This window comes from Mesoplodon densirostris, chromosome 1 (assembly GCF_025265405.1).
Source record: "Mesoplodon densirostris isolate mMesDen1 chromosome 1, mMesDen1 primary haplotype, whole genome shotgun sequence".
Lineage (NCBI taxonomy): Eukaryota > Metazoa > Chordata > Mammalia > Artiodactyla > Ziphiidae > Mesoplodon > Mesoplodon densirostris.
This window is the reverse complement of record NC_082661.1, coordinates 29,743,133-29,769,346: the sequence shown is the minus strand read 5'-3', so window position 1 is coordinate 29,769,346 and position 26,214 is coordinate 29,743,133. Positions and strand designations below refer to the sequence as shown.

The 26,214-nt window shown below is 41.9% G+C and overlaps 1 protein-coding gene across 5 annotated transcripts in view; it reads right to left on the bottom strand.

The window, feature by feature from the left end:
- The window catches only part of DNMBP (dynamin binding protein), a 127,982-nt gene that overhangs the window by 34,774 nt on the left and 66,994 nt on the right, over positions 1 to 26,214 (bottom strand). The window contains exon 1 of one of the 5 annotated variants that reach the window (XM_060100891.1): positions 16,326 to 17,493. The exons of the other annotated variants lie outside the window; for them this stretch is intronic. Coding sequence (XP_059956874.1) covers positions 16,326 to 17,493 — 1,168 coding nt within the window. Of the gene's footprint in view, positions 1 to 16,325; positions 17,494 to 26,214 lie in introns of those variants that run through there. 5 annotated transcript variants of the gene reach the window in all.

Genomic DNA, 26,214 nt, shown 5'->3' with positions numbered 1-26,214 from the left:
TAAAGAAAAAAAGTGTGTGTGTGTGTGTGTGTGTGTGTGTGTGTGTGTGTAGAGAGAGGGAGAAAGTGAGCGAGAGAGAAAATGAAAACAAAAATATGGCATAATGTTAAATACTGGCAAATGTGAATAAACGAGGATCTGTGTACCACTGCAATTTTCTATAAATTTGATATTATTCAAAATAAAACTTAAAAAGACATAATTAGAAAATTTCTTTCTTTTTTTGGTAGAATGACATAATTTCAAGCATAACTCTTATTTCATCAGAAATTAAGTAAATTATGATTAAATTAATTGTAGTGTACAAAAAATTTATTTTCAATGGCCTTATTTTAAATTTTCTTCGTGATTTCAAAGCTACAGAATTTCAGTCCCAAATATGGTTTCAGAAGCAGTAAGTTGAGAAGAGAAATTCACCTTAAACACAGGACTAAAAAGCTCTGGAAAGGGAGAACACTCACTGAATTCCTACCACGTGCTGGGCGCTTTACGTGTTATGTCCCTGAACTCATTTAATATTCACATCAAAACTCTGAAGTAGTATTATTATTCCCATTTAACAGATAAGAAAACTTAGGCTTTGAGAGACTGATCAACTTGTCCCAGCCTATGTAGTGAGTAAATGGCAGTTCTGGAATTTGAATCTAAATATATTTAAATCCAAATCCTGTATTTAAATCCACTTAATCCTGCACCATTCTGCCTCTCTAGCCGGGAATCTCCATTTACAAAGGTCAGGGCCTATTTGCTGCACATCTTAAAAATTCCCTGGAAACTATTATCTCTCAGGAATCAAAGTTCTATTAATTATAATACTTGAAAGCATAAAATACCAGCAAGCACTCATCAATTAGAAGTCAGCAACTTACAACCTAAGAGACTCAATTAGATTTTTATTTATATTTAAAAAGAGAAAAAGAAATGGTAACAATTCTTCTAAAATATCAGCATGCTATTTTTTTCCCCTGCAGGTGGATTTATAAACTCTGGAACAGGCTTTTAAAAACAGAAAGGAAAACAGTTTAGCTCAATCAAAAATCCCTGTGGGGTGTTTTTGCTAAATTGTAGTTTCCTGGGCACCACCCCTGAGACTGATTCAGCAAACCTGGGTGGATATGCAGTTTTAACAAAATGCTAGGTGCTTCTGAAGATGCAGGTGACCTCCAGGCTCCACACACACATGAATTAATACTCAGGGATTAAATCAAACTAGGAATACCTGGCTTGAAATAGCTGCAAATGTAAAACTGTTTTTTCCATTATTCCAAATATAGCCTAGGGGAAGAAAAATGATCTACAATTTTACTATCTGGGACACCAAAGTGAGAGAGTGGGCCCCTCACCCTGAAAGCCTTTGAATCCCGCACTCCCCCACTCTTTAACTGGGGGAACCCTGAGAAAGTCCATTTTCACCTCTGGGCCTCAACGTCCTCATACGTACAATGAGGATAATAATACCTGTTTTGCAGAACTGTTGAGCAAATTAAACAAAGTAATTACTCAACACAAGTTACTTCTCCCACAATGGGCCAGAAAATGCCACCTGTACCAGGTTAAGGTAAAATGCACCGAAGAGAAATGGTTCAGATACCATAAAATTCCACTTTTCTGTAAGAACAATAAAATCTGGGGATGTGGAAGCACATGGAGGAAACTGAGGCCCAGTACCAGCCTAACAATAAAAGTTGCAGACTAGCCCCACTTATTCCTAGGTCGGCCGGGGGCGTTAGGAGATGGGGCTGACTGCACAAACTTACTACTGTGATAAAGCAATTAGGGATAGGTTGTTTTTTTTCTTTTGTCCCACCCCATCCCCTCCCCCGCAAAGTCCCCATTCCACTCCTTCTCAAGATATCCTCACCCCCTCAGGTTAGTGCATGGTCCCAGGCTCATACCTCAGTGTTCCTAGGAAGCGATTCAGTTAACCTGCAGCTTCCCACAACTCTACTAACCACATTCCAAAGCAGAGTTAAAGAGAAAAGCCGCTCACTCTTCCTTTGCCTTTGAAAGCTGGCTCCGTCTTTGCTGGGGACAATCTCTGAACCCCGGCGAGGTCCCAAGCGGCACTTGAATGAGGCGGCTAACTGTTCTACCTGCTTTTGTGAGGCTCCAGCAACCCCAGAACGTACCTGCAGCGCCAAAATTCTGGTGCATATGTTCCCACGGGTGGAAGGGCTGGCAGGCAGAGTAGAATCTTCCCAGAGCTCTGGAATGCTCCACAACCCCCTAAAATCCTTTGAATAGGGTAGGCATTTCCCCCAGGCTTTCCCATATTTACATATGAATCGTCCCGAGTCCTCCGGGCTATCACAACAGGGCCTGTTCTAAAGGACGGAGCTGGAATCCTCCACTTCCTGGACTGAGATGCAGAAGAGTGGGCCCAGCTCTGCTCAGACTCAACGCCTTTTCCCTATTAGCTTTCCTTTCCTAGTCCTAAAACAGCCATAACTCCACTTCAGGAGGTTTCTTTTTAGGTTTGTTTTTTTTTAATGTATTTATTTTATTTTTGGCTGCATTGGGTCTTTGTTGCTGTGTGCGGGCTTTCTCTAGTGGCAGTGAGCAGGGGCTCACTCTTCCTTGCGGTGCACGGGCTTCTCAATGACGTGACTTCTCTTGTTGCAGAGCACGGGCTCTAGGTGCACGGGCTTCAGTAGTTGTGGCAGGCGGGCTCAGTAGTTGTGGCTCGTGGGCTCTAGAGCGCAGGCTCAGTAGTTGTGGCGCACAGGCTTAGTTGCTCCACTGCATGTGGGATCTTCCCAGACCAGGGCTCGAACCCATGTCCCCTGCATTGGCATGTGGATTTTTAACCACTGCGCCACCATGGAAGCCCACTTCAGGAGTTTTTAATCACGAGTTTTATCTCTTTTTCCTACCCCTTGCTACATGTTGTGTTTTTCTGGATACTCTTTCCAGGGAAGCAGTCTTATGATAAGAGGCAAAGATGTAAAGGGGCAGCATTTGTCTACTTTTCTGCCCTTAGGACCTCTCATTCGGCAGGCAGTCCCTCTCCCTGGCCAGGCACAGGCCTCACTTTCCCCCGGGGCTTGCTACTCTAGGTACCTTACCCTAAAGCCATCAGAATGCAGATCTTACCTGGCTGGTCCCAGGACAGCAAGAACGGCACAGAGTAAGTCAATGGAATTGGGAGCCATGCTCACAGCTCACAAACATTTACATTTTAAAAGAAAGCGAGGAAGAGAAAGTTGCCGAACAACATGCCATTTTTGTTTAAAAAAAGAAGGTGGAAGAAGAGGAGGAGAGAGAAGAAAAGGGAGAGAAAACATGCAAAAACCTCTACATATTTCCATATACACACATATAATACGTAAGTGCACAGAAAAAGGTCTGGGAAGAGAATACACTAAACTTGTCAGAGAGTTTTGCCTCAGAGAGGGAAATGGGATTTGGGATGGAAGGATCAATGGGGACTTGAGCTGAATCAGTACTTTTTAATCTCACAAGAATCTATTAATGTATTGCCAGTAATTTAAGATAAACTGTCATGCTAGCCAAGATTCATCTCTACTAGTGAAATTTTAAGCAATCTGAGGGAAGAACTTTTGGTAAAGAGCCATCCCACTGCTACTAGGGTGGCACCATTGACTCCTGAGGCTTTACTGGATGGTGCCTAACTCCCGGGTTGTTGCTTCCCTCCACCATCAAATGGAGCTCTTTTTAACTTTAAATTTTACCACATATTTATATGGCACTTACTCTATGTGTCAAGCATTGTTCAGGCACTTTACAAATACTGGCTTATTTAATCCTCATCACAATCCTACTATCGTCCCCATCTCACTACTGATGAATGAAGAGAAATTCAGTAACTGGCCAAGTATGTGGAAGATGTGAGCCCACACTGGCTCCAGAGCCTGCAATTGCTACTCTGCCTCTAGTGCTTTTTCCAGGCAGGCAAATCTTGGGAACTGTGACCTGGAAATCTACTTGTGGGTTTTGGTGACTACCTGGTAGCTAATGATAAAATGATGTGATTTTAAAGCACACTTAACCTCTGTATAGCTACAGGTCACCCACCATTAAGACTGTGAACAATTATGTATTTAATCACATATACGTATGTTCACGTCATTATAGCTGTAAAACCCTACTCAGTATAATGTAAATAATCCCCCAGACAGAATCAAATCTAGCAGTGTCATACACAGTAAATACTCAATAGTATTCCAGACAATTTATGGCAGAAATTATGTGCAAGTGAAGGGATGTTTATCAGTGCATAAGGAAAATTTAGAAACCACCAAAATTTCTCCCCAAAGGAGCCTGTTAAATAAATTGTTGTCTATCTGCATAATAGAATACTATTACAGCCACTGAGAAACGGATTTATATTCATTAATACAGAACATTGTCTCATGTGTGTTGTTAAATGGAAGAAGGTTACAAAAGAGTTTGTGAAAGAATTGCAATTTTGTTAAAAAGGGAAAAATATTTTCAATGCACATATTTGAAAATGAAAAACTCTTGGTGACAAAATTCTGACTTTTTTCTTTTCTTTTCAACTTACTGCATTTTCTAGTTTTTCTCTAGTGAACATATAATATTGACATGACAAATAATAAGGTGGAAAAAAGAACATTTGCTAAACAACAAGAATACTCTACTACTCAGTCCTCTCTCAATTACCCTGTTATTTCCCTTTCAAATTCTTTCCTCACTTTTTTATAATCTGAGATTTCTTTCCTGACCTAATCCCTTCAAACTGCTGAAGAAAATGGGTAATAAAACACTTGAAATAACAATTTGCTAGTCTAATAAGAAAAGCAAAAAAAAAAAAAAAAAAATCCCACCTGCTTAGCAATCTGTCTAGAAAACTGAGAGGAAGCGATCTTTGTAAATTTGTTCATATTCCCACCAGGCCAAGTAGGAGGATCATTAAGTCCTGGTTTTCCATGTGACCACATCACTGCAGCCGTCCCACCTAGCCCCACCACTTCTTTTCCTTCAGCACCTACGTTACTTGTATTTGGAGAAAGTTTATCCTGCTCAATGTTAAACTTTCAGCACTGTGGTCCCTGGCTTTTCTGCAGGACTCATAGCAGACTTTTCCCGGATCACCAGACTTCAGGGAAGAAATCTATTATATTTTGGTCCTAAATCTCAACAGTAACTGAAAAAACTTTCCCTGTGCCTTTTGCTCAGTGACTGCCTTGCCTATTTTGGCAAGTAGCCTCCATTCAGCACAATCCCTGCTGGGAGGGTTTCCACGTCTGGAAACCTAGCTCAAAGCTTCCCATTTCCCCCTTCTCCTACCAGGGCCTACCCAGGCCTCTAAAAGAAGAGCAAACAAGAGTCAAGTGCCCAGAGTACAAGAGTCTGCAACTTCTTATGCTGCCAGGATAGCGAAATTAACACTAGATCCTCTGAAACACCATTTTTGAACACTCACCAAATCCTAGAAAGGTGTGCTGTTAGGGTGCTTAAAACTATGAAGTTATTATTATTGTTGAATCTTTAGGCAGCAGAAGTGAAATAATCAAGAAGGCAAAGATAGTTTTTGTAAAATAATAATTAGAAATAAACCATCACTGTTTAATAAGCAAATTTTGATTACAATCAGCCAATAAAACTTTACATGAAAACTTTATTTTCAGACACACTTCTGATGTTTTATTTACCAGGTCTCTTGAAGGAAGGTATTATTGCTCTCATTTTACAAATGAGAGCAAAAAGCAATGAAATGACTTGTCTGAGACCACGCAGCTAATAACTATTCAAAACTAGCATCTCAAACCGGTGCTTTCCATCAAATGTCAAGGCCTGTTCTGGGTTGCATGGCTTTTTGATATGAGTGTGGCTGTTTCCTGCACTGTATTTCCATTTTTGATAATAACATTACAGTGATGTCTCAAATTTTGCTCATTAACAGGACCCTCTGGTTATTTTTCTATCCTACTCTAGAAAACCAGATTTTCTTCAGCTTCTATTAGATAGTTTACTTTCATTCCTTCCACTTGTTCTCACAACATTTTATGTATCTTTTAGAACTGTGTACAAAACAAAAACCAGTTGATCTGAGTTATAATCCTGTTCAAAGTTTTAATTACAAAAATATATGAAAATATTGAATAGAGAGCTACCAAGCAGACTGCTAGGAGATGGGGCAAAGTACAGAAAGCTGAAAAGCCCTCTAAAGCTTTCTTCCATCTCAGGCAAGTCACTTCATCTGTCTGGTCCTCAGGAACAGCAAACCAAGTGGGGTGAAACTAGGTGGTCTTAGACATAAATTCATGAAACAAAACAATAATACAAAATAGAATGAACTTAAGCATTATGTATTTTGGTTACATTAATTTAAAAGGGTGAACCTAGTCTTTCAAAATAAGGATTCTTTCCAAGTGTGATCCAATATATTTATGGTAGAATCTGATTAAGCCTAGGATATCAGTTAGTACTATCTTATTTTCTAGCTGAAACCTGGGGGAAAAAACAAAACCTCAATATGAGGGAACATAAATTGGGTTTTCCGCGGGACCCCAGTCATTCATGCTGTACAGGCTTCAATGAGCTCTCGGCATCCCAATAGTCACTCTGTTCCCCTATATCTCCCCTGGCTTGCACTTCTAGGGACATATGTGGAGCTGCTTCTAGATCTTGAGAGGGCAGCAGGCTCAGTGAATTAAGGTCCTCAGACTACAAGTCAGAAGATCCGGGATCTAGCCCTGCGCCCATCTTACCTGAAATGTTACACAACCGCTCTGGGCTGTTGTTTCCAGGTGTGTATAACAGAGCAGTTGAGCCTCTTTGGTTACTTCCAGGCTCTAAAATCTTATGTACTTTCCTACTCTGTTACTTCACTTACTCCTCTTGGTTTGGTATAACTACACTAGTCTCTAACTAGCTCCACAAGGAGTGTCACTTAGTGTGTCACTTAGTGACTAACCTGGGCAGTTAGTCACTTCCTCTCCCCGGGTCTGCGCTATTACGGAACATAGCACAACATATTTTAAGTATTTGTTTCCTTATTATTCCTTGAACATAACAAGCTCAGCTTGTCTCTGTGCTTTTCTGCTTACCTACTGTCCTTTTAGCCCAGTTAGATGAAGGCTTCTCTAGTCCTCGGATTACTCTTTTCTCTAAACTTTACTTCTTGAGTAACAACACAAAATAATACTTACTATTTATCTTTTGATGTACACGTTCTGTGCCCTCAAATAGAATATTTCACTGGATAACAAATATTCATTGAGTACCTACTATATACTATGTAAGGGTCTGGAAACACCACCTTCACTGCCATCATGGAGATTAGAGTCTACTCACCTTTTCTGCATACCTAATCTGTACCTAATCTACAGTAGGTAACACAGCAACCAGCACTTAAGAGAAGGCACCAATTATTATTATTATTTAGAGTGCCCTACACATTGTTCTGCATGATTGTAATGAAAAACACTATGCAAAGATTTAAAAAAATCATTAAATATCCTAATTTTTGTTTGTCTTAAGTACTTAGCTGCCATACCTATGACACTGGGGTAAATAAGGTTTCAATCTTCCCCTGAGGGGCGGAGGGTGGAGAGCAGAGGAAACTGAATTCCATATCTCCAAATCACTGAGGAAAGGACTAGAGGAATTCTACAATAATTTTTGTCTAAGTATTGCTGTGAGGTCAATGGTAAGTGGAAGCATCTCCATATTTCAGTAGATGCTAAGATGCACACTTTCTCATATTTTAACATTTCAGAAATGGGAATGTGTTTTCCAATCAACAGCATGTTAATTAAAGTCTTCTAGGGACTTCCCTGGTGGTCCAGTGGATAAGATTCCATGTTCCCAATGCAGGTGGCCAGGGTTCTATCCCTGTTTGGGGAACTAGATCCTGCATGCATGCCGCAACTAAGAGCCCACATGACGCAACTAAGGGCCCACATGCTGCAAGTAAAAATCCTGCATGCCACAATGAAGATCCCGTGTGCCACAACTAAGAAGCCCACGTGCTGCAAGTAAGACCCGGGGCAGCCAAAAAAAATTTATTTATTTATTTATTTATTTTAAAAAAGAAACTAGTTAAAAAAATAAAGTCTTCTAATTAGAAGTCTTTTTTTTAATTTTTAAAAATTTATTTATTTATTTTTATTAAAAAATTTTTTTTTCATTTTTGGCCATGCCACTCGGCTTGTCCCCAGCCACGGACCAGGGATTGAACTTGGGCCCTTGGCAGTGAGAGCACTGAGTCCTAACCACTGGAACACTGGGGAACTTCCTCTTCTTTCTTTCTAATGCTACATAAGTTATTCAGTGTCTCACAATAGACGGTGTTTTAGATTCAATGAAATGCAATATATTTCATCTGTTTGCCACACCATGGAATGAGGTCCGTGATCTAGAATCTAGCCCTGCTCCCTGCTGTGTGGCCATGTACACAAACGTGTATCTTCCCACCAGAAATGACTTGCATTGCACTGTCACACCCCTGTGACCTGACAGCCTGATGTTTACACAGTTCGGGCACTTTCTGGTTTCTCAGGAAATATCAAATTGGAAAACTCTGTGTTGTTAGGGTGGGAGTGTCAAGTTTCTGAGCTCCCAGCCCAACATTCCTTTGAAGGCTGGGCCTGCCGTGGCACTGCAAGTTAGCTGCTTGGATTCACCCCCCTCCCACTGCCCCCCTTCAACATCCTCAGGTCCACAGGAATGACAATACCCTAGAATACTGCCTCTTCCTATCCTACCTCAATTTCTTGCCTTTCCTGGTTATCTTTTTGCTTTTACAGAGATCTGGGATCTTCCCAGAGCAATATTCCTTTATCGATGATGAAACATTACATAAAAATAATGTAGGTAACAGCCTGTGGAGAAAGCAGGCAGTCTAGCTTACTGAGACTACCACCCATGATCCCAGTAGGCAGGACCGCCTTACTTTCTCTAAAGCTTCGATTATCTCCCAACGCTTAACAAAATAGGGCCCTTCATTTATTTCCTTTTGCCTCCACATATTTTCTCATTCCCTCTTCTTTGCTTCCTACCTACTCATCTATCTTCAAACAAGCACTGACACCTGATTTTAAAAAGTAAATACACGAAAACTTTGTTCAACTCTGTGCCCCCCCTCAGCCACAGTCACACCTCTTTGATTCTTTCTATGAAAGGTCTTGAAAGAGTGGTCTTCATGCCCTCCCTCTATGACCTCCCTCCCCCATCTAAATCCTTTGCAATTAATTCTGTGTCATCACTATATTCCAGTAATATTGCCTTTTTAGCCAACCGATAACCTCAACAAATCCACGGCATCATCCTTGACTTCCCTGCAGCATCTGAAAGTGTTGGCCATTCTCTCCTACTCTACGCCCTCTGGTTTTCTTCTGCCCTCCCCTAGTATTCCTGCCCATCTCTCCTCCTCCTGTCCTACGCTGTGGGTGTCCCCTAAGCCCAGTTCTCAGACGCTTGTGCTTTCCCCAGCCATTCCCATCCTCAGAGAAGTCATCCACTCACAGTGTCAGTGATCACGTCTCAGAGGGTGAATCACCACGTGCAGGTCCAGCTCTGACTTCTTCCTCAGGTTCTGGTCCAAACTCCCATCTGGTTTGTAAGATTTCAATACGCTAGTTCTTCCCCACACCGTGTTCCTCTTTGTCACCACAACTCTGCATCTTTGCTCATAGGCTTTCCCCAACTGGGAATTTTCTCCTTGCTTCCCTCTTCCTATCTCAACCCCACTACTCCTTTAAGCTTTAGCTCAAATTCAAACATCTTCCTAAAGTCTTTTCCATTAACTCAAGTAAAAACTGAGCTTTTCCTCTTCTGATTGTCCATAGCATTAACTGTCTATGCTAGATACTTCTGTACTTTATTTAATTATTCATATTTTTACATTTTGTCTCTTCAACTGATCTATAAACTCCCATGGTGGGGAGGGCTGGGGGGGGAGGTATCCTTCCCTGGATACCCCAATGCTTGGTACAGTGCTAAGTACAAACACTAGTTAATAAACACCTGTTGAACTGCATTCAAAGGGGATATGGGATCTGTGTGCTGGTATAGTATGATTGATGATGATGATGATGATAGCAGCTCATGTTTATTTAGCATTTACTATGTGCCAGGCTCTGTTGCACTATTCTGAATATTTGCACATCTATAAACTCACCTATTCCTCATAATACTATCATGTATGTACATTATCTGGTTTTGCTGATGAGGAAACTGCAGCATAGAGAGAATAAATAATTTACACAAAGTTACACAGGTAGCAGGGCCAAGGTGGGGGAAGGTACCTAACAGTTCTTCTTATTGCAGTTATAAAATTGTATTTGAAGCATTTGCTTATATGCTGCTTTCTGTTTAAAACTGTGAGTTCCTGAAGGCAGGCACAAGTCTTACTCATCTTATCCAATGTCTCATTAGGGACACGGCTTGCATTTGGGGCAGAACAATTCTTCACTGTGTAGGATGGTCCTACACCCTGAAGACATTTAGTGTCTCTGGTCCTTGCCTCATAAATGCAAGTAGTCCCCTGCACCCTGCCGTTGTGACAACCAAAAGATATCTCCACCCATTTCCAAATGCTGGGGCTGAGCTCGCCAAGCCTCAGATAGCCTGCCGCCTCCAGAGCCCTCTACATACCAAATCGGCACCATCAACAGTCCCTAGAGCTCTGATTTAAGCTAGGTGATTCCTCATCCCAGCCTTCACCACTGCCATTTGGACCACGGATGGATACCTAATCAATGAACAGTTAATTCATATGATGAGGCCTAACTAAAAAACTCAAGCTGAGTCAATTATACTCTCTCCTGGGAATTTGAATTAAGAACTACCAGGCAGGGCTTCCCTAGTGGCGCAGTGGTTGAGAGTTCGCCTGCCAATGCAGGGGACACGGGTTCGTGCCCCGGTCCGGGAAGATCCCACATGCCATGGAGTGGCTAGGCCACTGAGCCTGCACATTCAGAGCCTGTGCTTCGCAACGGGAGAGGCCCGCATACCACAAAAAAAAAAAAAAAAAAAAAAGAACTACCAGGCAGATTAGATAGAACAGAGGCAGAAGCTGCAAGAATGCCCCAGAGAGTGTTGGGACAGCTATGGTTATGTGCAATCTAGTGAAGGAGTAGAAAATAGAAGTGGAAGGTGTTGGTCTGTGGTTAGAGAAGACCAAGGCGGAGGCTCAGAGAACAGCAAAAACATCTCGAGGAAAGATGGCCTGTGAGAGAGGGATACAGAGAAAGGGAATAGCTGGTCCACAGGGTACCTGGCGTCAGTCCACTTGTACCAGAACAACAGGCTTAGCCCTCCTCAGGGTCTTAAGGCCATTTCTGTCTAATCAGAACACAGTACAGTGTTTGGTACTTAGTAAATTTGTTAGATAAAGATACATGAATGGCTCATGTTTGTTAAAACAGAACCAAATTAGAATAAAAGCTGCAAAAAGGGCTCTGAAAACTGTAAAGCATGTAAATTAAAGTGGTACCACTATTACTACTGCTGATGATGAAATGCCACAGTTCATTCTGTTGAACTTTTGTTACTGCCCAGTTAATTCCTAGAAGCAGGCCCCTGGTCTCTGGAGGGGCAGAGACCTCTTGGCAACTTCTATGCTCATGGCTTGTAATCAGCCTATGAAATTAAGGATACAAAGCTAATGCCTTGGGGACTTCCCTTGTGGTCCAGTGGTTAAGAATCCACCTTCCAATGCAGGGGATGCAGGTTCAATCCCTGGTCAGGGAACTAAGATCCCACATGCTGTGAGGCAACTAAGCCCCTGTGCTCTGGAGCCCACATGCCACAACTAGAGAGAAGACTGTGTGCCACAATGAAAGATCCCGCATGCCACAATGAAGATCCCGTGTGCCACATCTAAGACCCAATGTAACCAAATAAATAGTAAATAAATATTTTTTTAAAAAAGCTAATGTCTTGGATTGACTGGCAGATACTTTATTCCAGTAGTTTGAATACAGACTGTAGCTACAGAGATATATTCACATACTTGCAATGAAAAGAAACCTTGACTCTGAGAGTCTTAAAAACTTTGAACTATCTGTGCAACACTGGGAAAAGTGCCTTCAAATCTGCGCAGGTTTTTTATCCTGGGAGAAAAACAAAACAAGGAGATTTTCTTGCTCCACTGCAATTACTGTCCAAACTTTTAAGGAATCGCTTTTACAGTAGGCCCTCTGTATCTACAGGTTCTGCATCTGCCGATTCAACCAAGTGCAGAGCGAAAATATTTTTAAAATCCAGAAAGTTCCAAAGCAAAACTTGAATTTGCTACACTGGCAACTGTTTACACAGCATTTACATTGCATTTACAACCATTTACAAAGCATTAGGTATTATAAGTAATTGAGATGATTAAAGTATATGGGAGGATGTGCATTAGGTTACCTGCAAATACTATGCCATTTTATCGAAGGGACTTGAGCATCTGTGGATTTTGGTATCTGCAAGGGTGTGAGGGTGGGGGTAGGGTGTTGGTCTTGGAACCAACCCCTTGCAGATACAGATACCAAGAGATGACTATATATCCCTTATCACCACTTCCCTCCTAAACTCCCTGTAATATGCCTTGTGTCTCTGTTGCTCCTATTCCTCACCCATGTCCCAAATGCAAAGGTCTTTACTTAGAACACATCCTCTCATAGCTTTGTCGCATGTAACACAGTTGAACCCACTCCATCCGAAGCCCTTCTCTGGCTCCCATAACACAATACTTTTCTGTTCTTCTAAGTTCATTTATTTGAAATGAATCTAAACCTGCACTTCTGGCTTTAACTGTGGTGCTGTAGTAAAAGCACTGGTCTGGGCATCAACAAACCCAGTTTCTATTCCTGGTCTAAGGATCGACCAGTTACCTTGGCCACATGGTTCAACTTCTCTGAGCTCTGTCTCTTCATTTATAAACTGAGTGAGTTGGATTTAAGTATTTTTTCATACTGTGACTCACATTTTACATTGTGGTTCAGTAGATACATACATACATACATTTATCTAATCCATGTATGTATGTGTATATACACACACTCAGAAGTATTACATTCTTACTTTTACTACATGAGATGTACTTGAAACTTTCTATTCATTTCTATTTTATTTTTCAAAAAATGCTAGTTGTAACCCACTAAATAGACTTCAAAACCCAATCACGGGTGGTTACCCACATGTATAAAATACTGGACTTGTTGAAATGTCAGGTTCCTTCTAGTAATAATATAAGAGGATTTTGTGTTGTAGCCTTCCAACCTTGAACCATTAGCCTTAACTCACATCTGAATTCCAGCTTCCGATTTCTCTCTGTAAGAGTTCTTCATTTAGATATCTTAATATCACTTAAATTAACCTAGTTAACATGGAATTTGAAGCACCAGGTCCCCTTCCCATCATAACTATTTATGTTATTAGCAAGTGTAAAATCCTAGTGTTGACTTTTGGTCTAGTAATGGTAGAGTAACGTACATTGTACTAACCTCCCTATTGAAAATTATTAGCAACTCTGGAAAAGATTAAAAAAAAAAAAAAAAAACTGTGTGAAGACACTAGAAAGCCACCAAAAGCAGCCAGAAACTGGAGGGGATACGACTTGAAACATGGATAGAAAACTAGGTAAGATCCCTATTTACCTGATACCTCTTCCCCCTACCCCAAGGCAATCCCTAGTCTTTCAGCATGCTGGAGAATAAAGCAAAAATTGACATCCAACAAGTGGTAATTTTACTGGGCTGCAGAGTCAAAAAGGTTCTGGGGCTCTGAAGTGGCTTGATGTTAAGGGAGAAATCCTGCAAAAGAGGACGCTGCAGAGAGGACAGCCTCAAAATCTATGCAGAAATTCCCTTCAAATCCTTGAACTGTGCATGCATGCAGTGATGAGACTCCAGGGAACCCAGCAGAAAGCGGTAACAGCTGGAGGCTAAAGAGCCCGGCAGATATTCACAACTCTCTGCAGCTGGGAAGACAGTTTGAAATCGGAGTCCCTTCAAATCAGGAAGTTCAATAAATATGTCCAGTGTTCCACTTAGAAACCTCTGCAGAGCTGCACCTTAGGAGTAAGGCCCACCTCCCAGGACGAGGAGCCACACCCTAGGACTAAGGGCAAAACCATAACAAACCTGCCCTAACAAAAATCTAAGCTTGAGGCCTTCACAGGAGAAACTGATAAGACAGTTGAGGGGAAGGAAAAACCCTGGCAGAACAACTTGGTTTCTAGCGTGGGAGATGGTCGAGGAGCAGGCACTGAACAGCGCTTTGTCTCTCAGATGCAGCAGGTGGAGGGTGGGGAAGAGTGGGGGAGAGGAAGGCACGGGCATTCCACTTGGATAATTACACCTGCAAACACAGGGTCTGAGGGCAGATGTCTGTCCAGTTGGGGGAGGGGGGGTCAGCCTGGATCTCAGCAGGGCGGGGACCATGCAGTGACAGTAGGGGAAGGACTTGTAAGGGGAAAGAGAGGTGGGTAGATAAAAGATGAAGAAATCATAACTTATGAGCACCTACTATGTTCCAGACATGTTAAGTGTTTTATTTATATTATCTCACTATGAGACAGGTATGATCACCTTCATTTTACAAATAAGAAATCCAAAGCTAGGAGAAGCTAAGTAATTCTTCTAAAGTTACACTATTAGTAAATGGTGGAGCTGAGATGTGCATTCAAGGCAGAAGACCAACTCCAAAGCTTGTTTCCTTTCTGTAATCAACTGTTGTAACTGTGTAACTTTCAGGAAGGGCAGTGGCACATGTGCTGTAAAACAGCTAGCAAAGAACATTAGAAAACAAAAAGATCTCTGGGATAGACTAAGATTTTGTTACAAGTCAAGGAGGATATTAGCAGTATAAAAAGGGGTGTCAATATGAATATACTATCAAAAGTTAGTTAAGTCCTCAAGTAGAGAGAGAGTTGTAAAAATGGAAATGGTATAAGGTGGAACTGAGCTGATTTCAGAGAGCTCATAGGGCATATTACAACACTCCCGAGAGAAGGGTTTGACTCCTAAGTCAAACAGAATAAACACAGTTAGGAGGCTTAATACAATAAGGAACTAAAGATAGGAAACAAAGTTCATCTAAGGAATGGCTGTGGGGGAAGGGAAAAGGAACGATGCAAAAACTAACCTAAGGAATCACAGAATCAGATTTTTTTTTTTTTTTTTTGAGCTGGAAGGAATTTAGAAGTCATCCAAACCCTATCATTTCAGAGCAAAAATGCACCTAGGAAAAAACACCTAGCTGCTAAATATCTCAGCCTCCCAACTAAAGCCGGGTTTCATTTTTATCTTTATAAATACAGGTAGAAAGCCTGCTTTGTCCAAAATGGTGCCCTGGAAATTCAAGTTACGTCAAGCCTGTGTTGAAAGACCACTGGATAACCCACTGGCAGTTCCAGGATCACACCAGGGACTTACGTTTTCAGTGGCCCCCACCACAAATCTAACCAGTGGGCCTATTCTGAAGGAGACGTGGATGAGAAAGCTTCACTTGGGAGGAAGGTGTGACATGGATTTTCCAGATCGTTCACATTTTCTGACTCTAATCCTTCTCCTCTCATCATATGCTGGACTCCCCCCAAATTGGCCAAAACCAGAAAGTCTGCTTGGCATGAGTATAACACATATTAAAAAAAAAATTAAAGATTTAACAGGAACAACAACAAAATAAAATAAACATAGTTCATTTGAGACCTGGAGAAGAGAAGACAAACTGGCAAGAAAGAACGAACCTCTAATGATAAAAGACTCTTAATATCCCCATTTTACAGATACCTTAGTTAAAGCTCAGTGAGATGAAGCCATCTGAAGCCATCTGAATACCTTCATGGTGTACAAAGCACCATGAAGAATATAAATAATCTTCTCATTTCCACAAGGGTTTTAGTGCTCACCATTCACTTAAGATTCCTGAATGTCAAGGAATGAACAAACTATAAAACAAGTTAAGTCTTCTTTCCCCCTAATGTCTAAAGTGCAGGGATTGAGAGAAAGAACACGCCAGGAAAATAAATTTTCACTTGGTGCCCTGGTAAAGAACTTGCCGTCTCCATAAGACAAACAAAAGATATTAAAGTAAAAAAGGAAAGATACCTGGGATTAGAGACCCTGACAAAAACCAAGAAAGGTAAAGGAGAGTTCCCATGACAACAGTTTGATTTTGAAAGCCATGTCACAAATTTACAGCGCTATTATGCACGCTCTCGCTCTGTGAACTTGCCACCCAGAAGAATTAAATCTCTAAGGCTGTTCTCACTCAAGATACACTTAATAAGAATTTTGGGGGCCAGGTTCCTTAAGTATACAAATGTACCTGGTACCTGGTAGAACCATCACCCCTTTTATCTATTTCCAGGTCTTATCCTCTAAGAAGGCTGGCTGAGTTCATACCTTGGGCTCTCTTCCTGTTTTGCACAAATTCTGAGCATCTCAGCGTGCTGGGTGCTGTGCTGCGGAAGCGGCTATTCCTTTTCCAAGTCTCTGGGCCATTTAATTTTCTCTCTTCCTCTAACTGCCAGCTATTCTTCTCTAATGGATCGCCCCGAGGAACGCCACGATGATGTTCTCCTTGGCTCCCCCTGGTCCACTGATTCCGCAGACCCTCCGGGATGACCCCTCCGCTCCCAGGTGCCATCATTCCTAGTCTGTCAATGCCATTACACTCCAAAGTCTTCATTTGGTGGAGAGAATCTGTTCCTCTGTAATTCTGAAATTTATATTCACAGTTTGCAAATAGAGTATCAGAGCCTCTATTCTCCATATCAAAATTACTCTGATCCCCGGCATGAGTCTTCACTTTGAGATCGATTTTATCATTTTGATAAACATTCCTGTCCCTGTCACAGTATTTGACAAAGTCATTACCTTCACTGACACCATTCAAGTCTGGGAAGTCTGCAGACTGACCATTAGTATAATTCCCAGGAACATGATATAAATCATTGAGGTCGCTATAATAAAAATTAGTTTCTTTACAATCCTCAAGATCATAATTAAAATTCCTGCAATCAATATGCCGGTTTTGAGGTTGACCAAAATTCTCCACAGAATCATCCAGACCCCTGTAGCCAGTCCATTGTCCAGTTTCTTTAGAGTCCTCGGGATTACGATTCAGATTCTTACGATTTATGCAGCCATTCGTCTCCCCATATCCTCCAGCTTTCGAGGTTACATCTGGGCTTCCTGCAAACCAATCATCCTTAGTCGCAGGGTTCGGATTCCCATAATCTACGTTTTCTGAATTCTTATAATCATTACAGCCTGGAGTCACACTTCCGTGGTACATACAGTCCTTTCTACTTTCCTTTGCTTCCTCATTGTCCATATAGCTTGGTTCACTCTGCTCAAAATCCCAGTATCCACAATGCCTTTTTCTGTAGGGTCGATTATGCCCTGTGGACTGGTATCTGGAATCCAAGTCACCTTCTCTGTAAAGTCCATCCAGCGCTGTAAGGTCCCTTTTCTGTAGACTTCTGCAATCTTCATACTCCGAGCTGGAGCTCCAGTGCCCTTTCTCCTCCAGTTCTCTTTCTTTCCTCATCTCATGGGTTTCACACATATTCACTGTGCTCAAAGACACACGCTTTATCACTCTCTTCCATGGGCCTGGGTTGAACTGAGACGTGGACAGGTGCAGTGTAGCCTAAGGATGAATCTGTCCTTCTTAAAGTGTCTTAAAATGTCTCCCAAAGCACTTTAAACGTTCTTCTTGCTACTCCAGTTGGAGCACGGGGAGATGTGAGGTTATTTCGACCTCAGGATCCAATCAGTGGGCTGCTCTATCTTTCCCCAGGGAGCCCAGAAGGTAATTAGTAACTAGCGTTCACATGATTGGAGTTGGCAGCTTTGTTTGGTGTTTCCCTCAAGCTGGTCAAACAGGCTTGGCTGCTTTATGAGCTGAAGGTAAGAAGCATTTTTTTTGCAGAAAAAGCGGAGTGAAAGAGAAACAGCCCCCTTTAAAAGCCCGAGGTAAGATCATGTAACAGTCTCATCTGCCTCTTTAATCCTTTAGTAATCAATCAGGGGTATGAATAAATGCTTTCATGTGCAGCTCAAACGGGACCTCCACTACCTGTCCTCCAAGTTTGGCTTTCTACTCTCCTTGGACATCTGAAACTCTTCGGGACTCCCCTTCCCTTTAGTTAGCGGCAGGACTCTTCCGCCTTTGAGAGCTTTGCTTTTATGGGATTCAGGTTACCCATTAGTGTATACTCAAATCACAAGCTGTTCAAGCTCCTGTCTGCAGATACACTGGCTTATCCCACTCAGGAAAGAAAAAGTACGTCTGTTATTCTGATCTGGTGTATGGAATTTTATAGTGTAAAAGCTCTTTCCCAGAGGAATACAGTTATATATGTTTTCACACTTTCCTTGATACGTGTCATGCCAGAGAAGCATCAAAACCATTCATCTCCTAAATCTCTTTTCCATCTAATTCATATAGCATATTTAGGAACTGGAGAATGAGGCTGGAAATCAGAAAGGTGGGCATAAAAATACCATTTTGAATTCATCAAACATTAGATTATTTGATGTGAAGCACTGTGGAAGAGAAAAGGATGACGTTGGTCTCTGTCTCTTACCCTCTGCAGGAGCAACACGCTGTAAAGTAAGATTGCATGTGAAAAGTGCTGTAACAAACACAAATGGCAACGGCAACAAAGCAGAAGTCCCTGGTGGGACAACTGGAGGTTTCATGGAAGTGGTAGCATTTGAGCTGTGCCTTCAAGCATAAGCAGGGTTTCCAAAGACTTTTCACATATAGAGAACTAGGTAATGGGGAACACTGAAGAATAAGTAACAGGGAAAAAGTAACAGGGATCATGCTGGAGGGGTAGGTTGCAGCAGATCCCAAGGGACTCGAACGCCACTTATTTTATTCAATGGATAATAAAGAGTCACTGAAGGTTTCTGAAGAGGGGAGTGACATGCTAAGAGAGTCTTTAGTAAGATTACTCTTTTAGCTATCTGGTCATCTATCAAGTATCCCTGAACTTTTACCTAATCCCTATTTGTGAAACAATGTAAGTACCCTAAGGAGACCAGGGTTATATGCTTTGTCAATAATGAGATGTTTACTCTTGGGTAAACCACTTATTCTCTCAGGGACTCAACCCACCCATCTATAAAATGAGGCAGCTGGCCTCAATGACGTCGTTGATTCCTTCAGTTTTAAAAATCCATGCTTCTATTTTCCTCGAAACTCCTTTTTCCTTTCCTCAAATACCTAATGTGCTGTTACACACCTTTTAGGTTCTACACTAATAGTTACTGAATGAACCTCTAGATTGTTAAATCTGATTTTCATGCAAAGGTTTTTGTTCCATAGTTCTGTTGCAGTAGTAGCAACAGCCCTGGCAGCTGCCGCCGTGTTGTCAAGTGTGTACTAAGTGCCAGGATCAGGATAAGGGGCTAGGAAGTTGATATAAATGTTTTTTGATCTTCACTAACTGTAAGGAGGATATTATATTATCTTTATTTTACCACAGATAAAGAAAGAATCTCTGAGACTTTGAAAAACCTGTCCAAGATCACATAAACTAGTACAAGGAGGGGCCATAATTTGAACCCAGATCTGTCTGACTTTACGGCACTAGACTCAGAGGAGTATCTCAAAAACGTAGGAAAGGGCTTCCCTGGTGGCGCAGTGGTTGAGAGTCTGCCTGCCGATGCAGGGGACACGGGTTCGTGCGCCGGTCCAGGAAGATCCCACATGACGCGGAGCGGCTGGGCCCGTGAGCCATGGCCGCTGAGCCTGCGCGTCCGGAGCCTGTGCTCCGCAACGGGAAAGGCCACAACAGTGAGAGGCCCGCGTACCGCAAAAAAAAAAAAAAAAAAGTAGGAAAGCCTTAATTTCCCTCAAACCAAGTAAACAAACAAGTACACTCTATCATGGTCTAATTCAGGGGTGGACCACTGCCGAGGCAAGTGTGCACACACCTCGCTCCACACTGCCATTCCCTCTTTGTCTCCAGTCCTGGCCTACTTCCACCCTGCCCCAGTGCTGACCCTCACCACCCAACTGCGGTGAGCACTTGTACCAGCACAGTAACAGAAAGACTTTCCAGTATCGATTGGTTCAATAATCTAAAACCTACTGCCTAAACCCAATAAAGACTGTGATTTGGTTCACAAACCAATAGGATGACAACATAATCTGGGAGGACAGCTTTGACTATGAGTTATACAGAGGAACAGTGTAAAAGAGGGCACGTGGGAGGAGGAATTAGGACAGCTAGCTTCTAGAAGTTCAATTTCTGCTAATAACCAGTTTGTAGCTGTGCTTAACTTCTCTGGCTGTCAGTTTTCTTATGTGTAAAATGAAGAAGTTAATAGTTTCTCTGCCACTTTAAATCTAAAATTCTACGATCTTACTTATTTCTAAGTTAAAAGTAAAGATTTATCTTTCCCTAACTGTTATGGAAAACAGAGTTTCCTTTGGCAACTTAAAAGTCTTTGATAAGGCTAGCATAAGAAACACACCTAGTAAATCGGCCAAGAGAACAGGAAAAAAAAGAGGATAAATTACAGGTAAGAAGGATACTAGTTATAAAACAATCCAGTAGTAAAGGTTACACAAAGGTAAAAAGAAATGATCTTTGGATGAGTGGAGAGTGAAAGCTGGTTATAATATGGAGCTCCCCTCTCCCCACCTCACCCCCTCTTCTCTCTTTCTAAGCCCTACTGCCTGTGGGACTTTTAAAGATATAGTCTGTATAAAAATGTAAACTGCCTCAGGTTTGCCTCATTACTGAGACCCAGAACTAATCAAAAGCTGTGAAAGGGTTGCTCTTTTCATGTGATAAATCTGTGTGCAAAGAAATGTGGCCCAAGGGAACGAGGAGCATAAAGGAGAAATAACTTTCCCATTTTTCCCAGTCCTAGTCCTACTGGTGAAATACAACTTTGTAGATAGTTATCTTTCCTTTCACTTGAAACAACAGTCACATTCCACAGGCCCTCTTCAAAAGCCCTGAGCAGCACTCTGCCATGATGTTTGTTACTTGTTACTATAGGGTGGGTGATCAGCTACAATCCCCATCCGTGGATAGAAATTCTCCCAACATAATGCTAGAAGTGAAGGTGGGGCAGCAGGATTTGGAGGATGAGAGAAAAGAGGCAGAAAATAGAGGAAAGGTAAAGGAACAAAAGGGAGGAGACAGTAAAAAATAAATCAATCAATAAATCTAGTAAGAACAGGTAATTACCTAAACTTTTCACAGTATCTCTGTAACTGCCCACGTGGTTCCTCCAGCCTGATGATCAACTCCTCCTCACTTTCTAAGACTCTGCCCCAGTGACGCTGATTCCCACAGTTCCTGCTATTTTCCAGAGCACCATGCAAATATCCCTCTCATCTTACCTGTTACTTTATTATACTTGTTTACCTCCTTTTATTACACTGAAAGCTTGAGGGCAAGGACCACGTCCAATCTCCAGCACAGCTCTGTACGTAGGGCACAAGAGGTACTCCCATGTTTAATGAGTTGATTGTGGTCATATTTATTGGGCACATGCTAGATGCGAGGCAGAGGGCAGGAGAGCTTACAAGTTAAAAGCACTGTGCTTTCTTCTGAATCCTGACTGCCACTAACTAGCTGTATAATCTTGGGAAAGTTACTTAAGCTCTCTAAGCCTGTTTCTTCATCTTTTCACCATCAAATCTACCATCCTACCTGCATCTGTACCCATCTGCTCTGCTTTCCCTCTTGTTAGAATGGAAGAACTGTCTCTGCTCTGATAACAGGCCAATCTCTCTGTTGGTTCACTGATCCACTCCCTCCTGACCCCTCAAAGACTTTGTTTCGGCAATTAGGCCCTCCCTCTCCTGCTCTTCAGTGTGCCCACTCTAACCATCAGTCTCATGAGCCTATGAATGTTTCCCATCTTTTAAAATATTTTATTTATTTATTTATTTTTGGCTGTATTGGGTCTTTGTTGCTACACACGGGCTTTCTCTAGTTGCGGTGAGCGGGGGCTACTCTGTTGCGGTGCGCGGGCTTCTCATTGTGGTGGCTTCTCTTGCTGTGGAACACGGGCTCTAGGAACACAGGCTTCAGCAGTTGTGGCACGCGGGCTCAGTAGTTGTGGCTTGCGGGCTCTAGAGCGCAGGCTCAGTAGTTGTGGCGCACGGGCTTAGTTGCTCCGCGGCACGTGGGCTCTTCCCGGACCAGGGCTCAAACCCGTGTCCCCTGCATTGGCAGGCGGATTCTTAACCACTGTGCCACCAGGGTAGTCCTGTTTCCCATCTTACAAACAACTTCTGCTTTGAAAGACTTGAGCAAGCCAAATACTCAATGCCTCTATTTCCTTACCTCTCACTCTATCTTTAATCCATTCCAATAAGGCTTTTATCCCTTTGTTATCACTTTACTGAAACTGCCCTTGACAAGGTCATCCAATGCAACGGTCATTTCTGAGACTTCATCTTACTTGGCCTCTCAGTAGCTTTTGGACACAGTCACTTTCTCTTTCTTGAAGCTCTTCCTTCACTTGACTGGCTGCTCCTTTTCCTTTGCTAGTTCATCTCCCTTGTCTTCCACATTCCTAAACATTGGCTGCCCCTGGTCTTTTCCTTTGTACCCAGTTACCTAGCACACAGGAGGAATTCAAGAAATTCCTTGACTAGGAATGTGGTTTCCACTCTTAGTGCAGCTGCCTCTCGCCCTAAGGGTTAATTAGGAGGAGTTGTAAAGAAGACCCTATCATTAAGGTTAAAGTAGCTCGAGGGATCTCAATACAGCAACAGCCTCCAGCTAAGTGGGAAGAGGGTCTGGAAATGAGGGAGAAGACAGATACTTAAGATCAAAAAGTAAGTTCCCCAGTAAAGGAAGAGACTATGGACTAATGAAAAGACAACTGACTGGGATAGGGGAAGGCAGAAACACAGAGAAAAGAGTCTGAGAGCACTGTAAAAAAGAAATAAAGACTGGAATACAGGAAAATAAGAGGTGTTGGGGGGATCTGATATACGTTGAAGGATGTAAATGTTCTGAATGGACAGGGCTGTGAGAAGCATTCAAGATGTTTTAGAGTTTAAACCTTCTGATGAACTTAAAGGTGAGTTAGGTGAGGTTCAAATAGAGAAACTGGAAACCGTGAGCAGCTTGGGGATGTTACTAGTATGAATGAGTAAACACTTTGGAAATTTAAGTAACTTCTTGATAAGCCAACAGTCAAAAGTATATCTGTGAGGAAGGATTAAATATTTTAAAAATATATATGTCAATACATACATCTATGCTCTTAAATCCACAGATATATGTAATTTAGCAAATAGCTTTCAACCAATGAGAGTACTAAAAATGTTACTGCTGGCATAAATTATTTTGGAAGTAAGGTGGCAAGAGTCAGTTGGGATCCTTCCACCTTGAGCACTTGTAGATCTGAGTTTTCCAACTGTTGCTTCCTACCACCCACTCTCAGAGGTCAAGCAATCCCTCCTTAAGTCAAAACACGGTGGCACTTCGCTGTGGCACAGTGAGAATGTACATAAAGCTGTACAGTGAAACCCACCTGAATCTGAATCCTGGCTCTCCCACTTACCAACTGTGAGACTTCGGGCAAACCTCAGTTTTCTCATCTGTCAGATGTGGACAATTTTGGGAACTGGGAAAAGTGTATAAAAGCACCTAGCACATTGTTTGACAAAGTGTAAGTGCTCAATTATTTATAACTGCTGTCATCATCCTACTCTTTCAGTTCCTATCTTCCAGACAGCTCACCCCCTGGGCCTCTTCTCTTTTTCTCTATCTATACTTTTTTTTTTTTTTTAAGTAATCTCATTAAATGTCATGACTTTAAATAATGTCTATGTGCTGAAAGAATTTTGTCTATGTGCTGTCAAAATTCATTTGTCCCAAATTTATGTCTCCAGGCCTAACTCCTCTGAACTCTGGCCTGTGTATCAAATTGTGCAGTTGACCTCTGCCTTGTCCCACCTCCCCCACCAACCAGCATCTCCTGCACTCTTCACCATTAATTGAGAAATTACTGGCAACTCCAATCCTTCCAGTTGCTCAATCTCAGGGCCATCCTCATCTCTTTCACCTCACATCCAACCCACCAGCAAGTCCTACTGGCTCCAACTCAAATATACCTTATACATGATGCTCAAAATAACTGAGCACTTCTCCTCAACCCCACTCTGCCATCCTGGTGCAAGCTACCATCACCTCTTGCCTGGATCATTACAGTAGCCTCCTAACTGGTCTCTCTGCCTCTGCACTTCTGTCTTTTCTCAACGCTGCAGCCAGAGTGACTCTGTAAAGTTCTACGTCAGATCATGTTGCTCCCCTGCTCAGAACCTTCCTGGGGCTTCTCGTCTTACTCCGAATGATGGGCTACAAAGCCCATGCCTTTGCTCGAGTTGAACTGGCCTCCTTGCTATTCCTCAAACAACAAGCACACTCTTAAACTTGCTGTTTTAGCTGCCTGAAATAATCTCCCCCACCCCCCAAAATGGCTTGGCTGGCTTCCTACAATCATTCAGATTTTCACTCAAAAGTCACTTCCCTGATTCCATAGGTTCTTTTGCCTCCTAATAATACGCATATTTTTTACTTATTGTTTGTCTCTCCCCATGGGGGCAGAGATCGCCGCTATAACTCTAGAACACTGCCTGGAATATAGCAGGAGCTCAACAGTATTTATTGAATAAATGACTGCCCCAGAGTTTTTTATCTTTGGGGTCTTGCTACATCTGGCAAAGTGAACAGTAGTAGTCAACACGCTCAGGTAACCAGTGGGCAGCAGGAATGCCTGTGGCTCAGGTAGGAGGCTAGCTAGAGGCAGGTCCTTTCACTAAGTGCTGCAAAGCCTGGGTGAAATCTGAAACCCATACTTGAAGTCCCTGGAGCTATTCCAGTTTCTCCACCCCTCTGCCTGGAGCTGAGGTGAAGAAATGTTCACAAAGCCACACTACAAACTGCAAAGACTAGTGAGTCACGGGCTAATTATAAGTAAGTTAACCATTCCTAGCTACGTTTCTTGACATACATTAAACCCTGTCTCCTAAAAGGAAAATTAGCTTCTGTCCTGAATCAACATGGGCTCTGAATGGCTTCTGACTATGGTTGCTGTTTTATGGATTTATACCAAGATAAAATCCATTACAAGTGACTGAGCTAATTTTTACTGAGCCAACACCCTGAACTAGATGTTACAAAAGCCGAGGATATTGGTTTTTTTCTTATGTACTGACAAACTAGGAAGAAAAATCATTATTTCTTTTACATGAACTTTTATATCTTAAAAGACCAGAAAACGTTTTACCTTTTAAACTCTATTACCTTTTACTAGTTTGGGAAATAATTCTTATACCTGAGGCATTCCAAGGAGCCTTCAGAATAATAAATTGCTTCTGTATGTAGAAAAACCATACTTTCAATTTTTAAAAATCTGTCTGGAATATTATGTATCACTTCAGTGTAAAGATGTTATTATTCCATATCAGTCATTCTCCAACTGGTTAACCTAATGGCTCTCTTTAGTGGACCTTAGATCTCACCCAATATCTTGGTGAAAATGTTACTTTCCTGAAAAACATATTCTGATCTGATGTGCAACAGTCATTTAAAATTCAAATTAAAAATTACCCCGAGAGTCTCTGGTCAACCTTCTTCCTGGCATCACCTTAAGGCGAGACGTTTAAGAGCAAGGTTCCTGATGCGGAAGAGGCTGACTCTATAATTTACCAACCACTGCACTGATTTAGAACAGGGTCTTGGCCCACACGGAAATTAACTATGGCCATAATTCAAAGGCAGCAAGACAGAGAGACAGTGTAATTAAATACAGAGGTCAATGTCAGTATGATCAATAGAGTTTCAAAGATACACAAATATGAATGATACTATGACTATATCCTTTTTATTAATCAGTGTATAGCCAGTGCCTGGGTCATACTATGTGCTGAAGAAATGTTTGCTGAGTAAAGAAATGAATGTACAACCCTGACTGTCCAATTCAGGCATGTGAACCTCTCCTCGAGGTAGAAAAGGACTATGATATGCTAAAATGAGATTCTCTCAGGGCCACAGGATGTAGTTCTAATAAGGGCTTCTAAAAGTAACTTGTACTGGTAAATCTGAAAAGTCTGTGGACTAACGCTGAATATTTCTACTGCTTCAGAAGCCAAACTATTTATCAGATTTGAAGGTACCATTTTTGGTTTTGTTTTTGTTTTGGCCATGCCCCACAGCTTGCGGGATCTCAGTTCCCCGACCAGGGATTAAACCCGGGCCATGGCAGTGAAAGCCCGGAATCCTAACAACTAGGC